At 47.8% G+C, this 8,781-nt stretch overlaps 1 protein-coding gene across 1 annotated transcript in view; it reads left to right on the top strand.

Annotated features, from left to right (window-relative positions):
• Positions 1–10: 10 nt before the first annotated feature.
• The window catches only part of DDX31 (DEAD-box helicase 31), a 72,967-nt gene continuing 64,196 nt past the window's right edge, over positions 11–8,781 (top strand). The window contains exons 1-5 of the mRNA XM_030292864.1: positions 11–112; positions 5,381–5,637; positions 5,744–5,819; positions 6,767–6,810; positions 7,903–7,973. Coding sequence (XP_030148724.1) covers positions 11–112; positions 5,381–5,637; positions 5,744–5,819; positions 6,767–6,810; positions 7,903–7,973 — 550 coding nt within the window. The remainder of the gene's footprint in view (positions 113–5,380; positions 5,638–5,743; positions 5,820–6,766; positions 6,811–7,902; positions 7,974–8,781) is intronic.

Raw genomic sequence — 8,781 nt, 5'->3', positions numbered from 1 at the left:
GCCGCGCGCCATGGCCGCCGCCGGCGGGCTGCTCCTCCGCGCTGCCGAGTCCCCGGCCGCCGCCGCCGCCCCCGAGACGCTCTCGGGACCCCGCCGGGCCCAGGCGAGGCGGGTGAGTTCTGCCCCGGCTTCGGAGCCGTCCGCACCTGAGGCCCGGCCCGCCGCACCTCGCGAGCGGCCGCCTCGCCGCTGGGTAGGGTTTGGAACTGCCGCCGGAGTCCGGGGCGGTGGTTGGGAAGCGGGTTATCTGGCAGATTCTGGAGGAGTCGCAGAGGGGCACGTGTCTGAGACCGGAACATCACCCCGCGGGGATGTCCCTGGAGGGAGCGGCGCGGGCGTGCAGGGACGCCCGCCGGCTCTCGGGCTGCGGGTGGCAGGGGTGAGCGGCGGATCCCGTCGGCCCACCCCCACCCCCACCCCAAGTTAGGACCTGACACCGGGGCGAGTGACCGCCCGGCCTCTTGCCAGCCTCGCCTCTTTGTAACTTGTCTCAGCCACCGTTGCCTCAACCAGGGGTCGTTTGTTGCAGGAACGAGGACTGGAGACTAGAGATTTTCTTCATGAACTTGCAAAAGTGGCCTAGATGCTCATCCACGGGCAGTGGGGAGAGAGAATAACGGAGCATCAGTATACTCCGCTCACTAGGGAGGGGAACGGTGCCTTCAATTTAAACCAAGCCAGAGCTGGAAACTGGTTTCTGGGACGGTTGACTTCTCTCCTGGAAAAGAGGAGGGCTGCAGGGCAGAAAGCCCCTTGTAGAGGCGTAAGTTACAGGACCTTGGGCCAAGGAAGGTGTGTGTTTTCTCCAAAAAGCAACAGGTGATTCCGTTGACGGATTGGTTGCTGAAGGTCAGTTCATCCAACGTGTTGAAGCTGAAATTCCTCGAGTTGGTATTAGGGTTTCTCTTTGGTGATTTTTCAGTAATAATCAAGCTTTAGGATTTAGAGGTTTGGGAATTGGAGTTTTCAGCTAGCCAGTGGGGTAGCCACTTTTCTGGGAGGAGGAAGGGGAAATACTGAAGAGCCCCTGGGACCCTGGGGTCTGGGTAGGACAGACCTGAGATTAGAAGCCAGCTTTGCAGCAGGCTGATGTTGTAACCTTGCAGGGAGGTCTGATCCTCACTTTTCCTACCCGCAAAATGGGAACAGTAGTTTTTACCTCGTCTGAAGTTATTTATGAGGAGTAAATGAAATCATATACGTAAAGATCCTATGTATTTTCTTGCCCACAAAAGCACTTGATAAATGCCAATGATAGGTAAAGTCGTATTGGCACCATTTTCAGTAATGGAATCGCTACATCCAGAGGCCAGTGGGAGGCTTGTGCCATACAGGAGCCTAGTGACAAGTGGGAAGCACTGTTGAAACTGTTGAGCGCCTGGCTGGCTCAGTCGGTGGAGTGTGTGACCCTTGATCTTGGGGTTGTAAATTCGAACCCCACATTGGGTGTAGAGATGACTTAAAAATAAAATCTTAAAAAAAAATTCCCAAACTTTTTTTTTTAACGTTTGTTTATTTTTGAGGGACAGAGTGCAAGCGGGGGAGGGGCAGAGAGAGAGACCCAGAATCCGAAGCAAGCTCCAGGCCCCGAGCTGTCAGCACAGAGCCTGACGCGGGGCTCGAACTCACAAACCACGAGATCATGACCTGAGCTGAAGTCGGATGCTCAACCGACTGAGTCCCCCAGGCGCCCCCAAAATCCCCAAACTTTGTTGAGTGAGTTGAATAAATAAAAATAGGGTGTCTGGTTTTATGATTGCCTGAACCACTGTGTCAAAGGATATGTATTAATAAGGTCATGACAAGGGTCTGTGGTGCCCTTGTCTGCATCTACGTTTTTTATGTCTTGAATGAGAATTATAGATACGTTGATCAAATTTGCCAGTGGCCTGAATTTGGGATGAGTAGCTAATATCCTGAACTTGGAAAGGCCTCAACAACGTAAGTTATGCTATTTATAACACTACGTAGAATGTTTTCTTTCTAAAAATGTTTTTTGATGATTCAATTAATACAAATTTATTGTAGGAAATTTGGGAAGTATGTTAAAGAAAAAAAAAATCCATAATTGCCATACTCCAATATAACTCTGGTTAACATTTTGGTGTATATCCTTCTAGAAAACAACTCAAAAGAGGGACCAAGCTGTATATGATGTTTTCTAACCAAGCTGGAATTAAAAAATGGTATTATAGCACAACCCTCAGGAATTCTGGCTGTGGAATCAGTGCCTGAGCAAAGCCTGTGTCGCTTGGTGATCCTGGGACAAATCGCCTCATATTTCTGCCTCAGTGATCTCATCTTAAAATGGGATGATAGCAGTACCTGTATTGATACATTAGATAATCCATCTAAGTACTTAAGCGTATTGCCTGAGCTATAGTGTATTTATTAATGTCAGAGGTGTAGTATTTAGGCTTTTAGGCCTAGGCGGGCTCCTAAAGGTCATCCGCCAGAACACCCCTCGTTTTACAGGTGCAGGACCAGAGACTCAGAGGAAGGTGATTTGCTTAATGTTGTAGATCTGATGTTTTAGTAGATTCAGGTATGTTCTTTGCTCAGATGCCACCTCCTGAAGCATTTCTGTCTCCTGGCCTCCTTTCCCCTTGCCACAGGCCGTGGGAATCTTATTTTGTGCTTTCACGACCCTTTGTGTATATATTTTTTCTGAGTACAAATACGGATTTGAGTTTGTGGTTTTATACGTTGATCTCTTCCACTAATCTGTGAGTTCTTCAAGGGCTTGGCTAATTGTCCAGCCTTGTGTTCAGAATCAAGCTACTTGATAGCCACTATGTAGTAGGGTGTTTTAAATGAACGTGTTGTGGATGTGGGGCAGAAAAGCTAACAAGTAGGGGAATAGTGTCCTGCTTATGGAGAGGGATAATTCTATTGGGTGTTGTTCATCTTGTAAGTATGTATTGAGCACTTACTTTGTGCAGACATGAGTTCATACAGGGGATTCAATGCTCTACTGGGCAGACATGTCCGTTGCCTTATAGAGTTTGTGGTTTAATGGGAAGATGGACACCACATAACAAATTACATTTTATGCTTGTTATTGTATTGAGTGCTGTAGAGAAGAATAAGGGTGCCAGGAGAGCCAAGAGTAGGAACCCTGGCTTGACTACGTGGAGAGAAGAGGTCAGGAAAGGTTCTTCTGAGGACCCAGTAAGCCTCAATCTGAAGGATGAGTATGTGTTACCCAGCCAAAGTGAGGGTTGGAGACATGGGTATGGGAATAGCATGTGCAAAGGCCCTGAGGGAGGAAGGAACATGGTGCCTTCTAGGAATTAAGGAAGATCAGGACAGCCGAGACTGGTGAGATGGGCAGAGGCCAGCTTCTAGAGGGCTTTGTAGATCATATTACAGGTTTTTAAATTTTAGCCTAAGAGCAGTGGAAACCCTGTGAAATACCGTGCTTGATTCTGAATACTTTTATTTTTTAAATTTTTTTCTTTAACGTTTATTTATTTTTGAGACAGAGAGAGACAGAGCATGAATGGGGGAGGGTCAGAGAGAGAGAGAGGGAGACACAGAATCTGAAGCAGGCTCCAGGCTCTGAGCTGTCAGCACAGAGCCCGACGCGGGGCTTGAACTCACGAACCGCTAGATCATGACCTGAGCCGAAGTCGGATGCTTAACCGACTGAGCCACCCAGGCGTCCCTCTGAATACTTGCTTTTAAAGAAAAGTTGACCTGAGCATAACAGGTGATTGGGATGATAAAGGATCGAAAGTTCATGTCCTGTTTGGGGTATTTATTCCAAAGAAGAAAGTAAAAGATTTACACGATGTGTGAAGGAATGTTATGTCCCAGAGGAAATAAGCTTGTTTTGTGTTGCTGCAGAAAGCAAACCTCAGACGAGTAGAGAGATGATCAAGGGGGCGGCTCTTGTCTGAATGTCAGAAGCCGCTTCCTAACCCCTAGAATTCGGTCTGCCTCGGTGGATGGAGAGCAGTAAGAGGAGGTGTGGAGGCAAAGCCTACTGCAAGGCCATCTGTCTGGGGGACGGTGGTAGAAAGTCTGTTCACGGTGGGAGTGGCCCTCAGGCCTTTTTATGCTCTGAGAGTCCCTAGTTCCATAAATCAGGGAAAGTCTGCACATTTCATTGTGCCTTGCAAATGATTCAGCAGACCCAGAACTTGACTTCATCTGTTTTTTTACTCTGAACATTCATGAACTTGGGACTTTGTAAAAATAAATTTGTAAAATGAAGGTTATTTTTAACTTGATTAGTAATACTTAACTTTATTAATATTAGATACTCGAAGTTGTATTTATTGAATTATTTGGGTATAGGAGTCCTGTGGTGCCAGGAACAAACAACTACTGTTATTGGTAGGTTAGCCTGAAGCTGACCTTTAGTCATGGCTAAAGCAAGCTGATGTGTAAATGGAATTCATCATTTCGAGCTAAGGGGAGAATGACATTCCAAGAGAAATGAAAACACCAGGATAATAAGCACTAGCTACTCACGGGATGTTTTTGTATTCGTGTGTAAATTGGAAGAGAAGGCAGAAAGGAAACAAATTTTTTTCCAAAGAAAATTGGATGCTTCTTCTCTTAGGAGAAGTTTGGACATGGTGCAGGTAGCCAGATTCATGTTATGGAAATGAGAAGCAACAGGCAAAAAAAAATACCGAGCGTTGTAGCCTGCAACCGACTATCAGATGGGGAATTGAAAGGCAAAGAGAATTGGAAATAATTGTGGTAGAAGTGATGGATGGAGTAGAATTCTCATTTGGAATGGAAACGGCGAGTAGGAATCGTCTCCAAGCCATCTGAATCTGGGGGAGCAGCGTGAGGGGAGAGAGTGACAGCGATCCAAGCACTCTGGGGTAGAGCGGTAATGAAGGTTTCCGCTTCCTGGGCATGAGCTGGGATGCAGCCTCCCACGTATAGTCACCAACAGGCTTTGTTGGTGGAGAGAGAGGATGCGCTCCCCTCCCCCGTTCTTGTTGTGTAGATGGACATCCAGGGAAACGGATTGATCTAGCGGGCACACTTCCCAAGGTGGGTTCTCTCTTCCCTTAACGGAGACTCCCATTTGGTAATGTTCAGCCCTCAAAAGGTTTCTCCCTTCCTTATCCTCACCCTCATCTTGGTTGAGTTGATAGTTAAGATGGATGGTGAGGTCTAGGGGATGAATGAGCTGAGATTTTGGGGGGGGGGTTGGTTTCTTTTTTTTTCTTTTTGGGGGGGAAAAAAGCTGAGTCAAAGAATCTGAGTGCAGACCCTAAACTGTTGCTCGACATATGGGGCGTAATGATCTCTGCAGGGAGAGAGGCAATTCTGTGGGCAGTCAGGCTTCACTGTGAGGTCTGTCTTCATGGACTAATGCATCTCTTGTCGCTCTTTCCTTTTGGGAACAACGCAGCAAGCGGAGGCTACCAAAAGAAAGTACCGAGCATCCAGTGAGGCTCCCCCAGCGAAGCGGAGGAGCGCGGCGGCGTTTCTCCCAGCCAAGAAAGCTGCTGCTGAAGAAGCACGAAGGACTTTTAAGGGGAAGGCACAGAGAACGTTTTCTCCGAATGAATCTTTGGTTGGTGTGAGTGGTAAAAACCGAGAGCAGAAACCATGCATTAGGACTTCTTCGTTATTTAAAAACAACCCCGAAATTCCAGAGCTCCACAGGTATGTTCAGGCACAGATGCACTTCGGGAATAAGCGGAGTGAAGAGTATTCCGCCTTTTGCTCTGTTGATTGGAACTGATGCCCGGGTTTTGTTCGTCATTTGCAGACCTGTAGTAAAGCAGGTGCAAGAACAGGTGTTCACCTCAGACGCTTTTCACAAGCTGGACCTCCACCCACATTTAGTAAGTATCTCTCGGTGTCTCGTGTGGTCGGTTTATTCGATGTGGTTATTCATTCGGCATGTCTAGAAAGAAAAAGAGTGGTTATTTCTGCTCCCAGCTACCTGAGTGAAGTCAGACCGATGGGATGCTTTTCTGGGATAATCCCAGCGAGCTTACGTTACTCTTCACTGCCCCAACCTCCATCCGCACCCACTTTTCAAGGAACCAAACACTCTCCTCACCTAATTCGAATTAGGCCACACGGTTCACCTAGTGTGCCTAGGACAGGCTCCTCATCACGGGTAGATGGGACGCGGAGGCTGATCTGGATAGGAGAGGGAACTGAGCTGGCATCTTCGTCTCAAGGGTAGCCTGTTACAAAGAATTGAAGAAGACGGGGCTGTTTTAACACACGTTTTCTACAAACAGATGGACCCTTTTTTTTTTTTTTTTTAATTTAACCATGAGTGAAGTTTCCGCTCTTATTTACAAGTAAGGAGAGAAAAATGCGTTAACTTTTAGGGAATCCGGTTTTCCTTTGCTCCTGTGGTCACAGCTCACTTAGTCCTTCAGGGTGCCTTACGTAAGCTGTTTTCGCACCTGTTTTCGCACCCTGTTTGAGCAGGGACATCGAGCAGGGTCGTGCTGTGGGCACTTGGGGATGGATAACTCTGTCATGAGCACTGTCCTACGCGTGATAGGATGTCCAGCAGCACCCGTGCCTCTACTCACTTGATTCCAGTGGTGTCCCTGGCCCCACTTGTAGCAACCAAAAATCTCTCTAGATGTTGCCACCTGTGTGGGCGCAGGGGTGGAGCAGAACCACCCCCAGGCGACACTCACTGGGTTGGAAGAACTTGACTTGAACATAGTCATCAGTTTTTTCCCAGTATCTTCTTTCTTCATTAAATAGGTTTTTACCAAAAAGTCAGAAGTTAAAAGTATTTATTTTTTGTTTTCTCTTTTAGATTTCCACGATAAATACGGTCTTAAACATGACTAGCATGACCAGGTAAGGAAGGGTTCGAGGCCAGTCTTGATTTTCTTAGAACTTGGATGGCTGTAACCAGATGAGATCTGAATTATCTGTGGCATACAGAGCACATTTTTGTCTTGGTGTTAGAGAACACTGCCAGATTGCTGCCCATCGAGGGCCTGACGCATCGCTTAGCCACGCCGCTCCCTCACTTGTTAAATGGAGAGGCTGAGTCCCCATCTACTTCTGTTCTCAGCTCTAAACTGGTCCAGATGCATGCTTCCCTGAGAATAACATGTCCACGATGCAGAATTTCTCACGTCGTTGTTTACTAGTAAGAATTAGAGGCAACCAAAAAGACAGGAGTAGGTATTTGATTGGATAGAGCGGGATATTGAAAAAATTTTTTGAATGTTTAATAGTGACGGTTCTGGAAAACGGAACAGTAAAAGGCGTAGAGCAGGGGTGAACTTCCTTTTTGTGAGCACCTATGCGTGTTTACGTTTTATTAGTCATCACATTTTACTTATAGGTGCAAATTGATGAGTATTGAAGAGTGAGATAAGGAGCCCCCTCCCCAATTTTTTTATTCAGTTTCATCGACCAAATTTAAATGAATTCTGTGCCCTTTTTGTTGTTTGTTTTTAAATGCACATGTGGACACATCCTAGTGCACCTAGGTTTTCTGGAGAGTGAGAAGAGCTCCAGGCTATCAGGGTGGCTCACAAGATTTCTCGTACCCTTTGGCGTGGGACTCTTTCCACAACGTCTGCCACGGGAGGCAGGTGCATGTGTGCTGTGCTCTCGTGGTAGCTCCAGCTTGTCACCACGCCTGTCCCTTTGTTTTTGTTTTTTTTTTTTTTTAATCAGTCTGCCAGAATGGCCAGGCTCCGGCTTGCCTCAGCATTTTCAACTGAGTTCCAGAAATTTAATTGAGGTTTTACTCCTCCAGCCGTCAGAAGCTCCTCAGCAACTTCGCTCGAACGTCTCGATACTCCAGGGTGGCGGTTGGCAGACAAGCGACGCGTGGGGGCGGTTGCGATCTGTGTGTCCCGCTTCTCTGCCTGTAAACGCGACAGGGTAAAACGTTACATACGAGCATGTGTTCTCTCTTTTGGGTGGCCCAAGCGTTCAGAAGCAAAGTATTCCCGTGTTGCTGGAGGGCAGAGATGCTCTGGTGAGGTCTCAGACGGGCTCAGGTCAGTCATCATTTAACTTCTGTCCTTCTTCCCCCGATACCAAGGCCACAGTCACCTTGTGGGTCACGTAGCGAGATGGCTATCTGTGGTGGCGGCTGCTTTGCTTTCTGGGGGGAGGAGGGGAGGCCATGCTCGCTGTTGATTAGGGCCCTGAATTTGTTCTTGCGGCGAAAGGAAGGGGGTGGCTGACGGTGCTGTGATCAGGAGTGATCCGGACGTGGCCAGGTTCTGCTCTCGCTCTGCAGAGCCTCTGTCAGGGCTCTGCCCAGTCCACCGTGTGTGGCTCGACTGCCCGTCCTCCCTCCAGTGGGGGATAAGTAGTTTCTTAGAATAAAGCATGGTTCAACATGAACACGCACTGATTGGATGCTAGTTGTTTTGCTGCGACGTGGAGCACAGATTTTGCTTCTTCCACATTGTCTGTAGACGTGTTCTGGTGACCCTCTTGTGCCCTGCATGGGGCTAATCAGCTGTTCTCCACTCCCCCCAGCTCAGCCACCCACCTGGTGGCTTTTGCCATTCCTTGGTTTCTTCCTGGCCTATAGAGGCTAGCTCTGGGGTTCAGACTGGCTTCTAAACACCTCGGTGCTGCCCACATCATTCACTTGACCAGGAGGCTCATTTGAGTGATTAAGGATGACTTTAGAGGAGGAGCTTTCTGGCTTTGAAGGACAGTCATGCAGTTGAGCTTTTGTGTAACTTGGGAAATGTGTCATTGTCTCCCTTCTTGGCTGGAGAAAGGAGCTGAAGCTGCAGGGTGTTTTTGGAAGTAGTGCGTTCACAGAGCAAAATTGGGAGTCATGGCAGG

Source organism: Lynx canadensis, chromosome D4, assembly GCF_007474595.2.
Source record: "Lynx canadensis isolate LIC74 chromosome D4, mLynCan4.pri.v2, whole genome shotgun sequence".
Classification (NCBI taxonomy): domain Eukaryota; kingdom Metazoa; phylum Chordata; class Mammalia; order Carnivora; family Felidae; genus Lynx; species Lynx canadensis.
The sequence above is the reverse complement of the archived record's forward strand: the minus strand, read 5'-3'. Positions and strand labels throughout refer to the sequence as shown.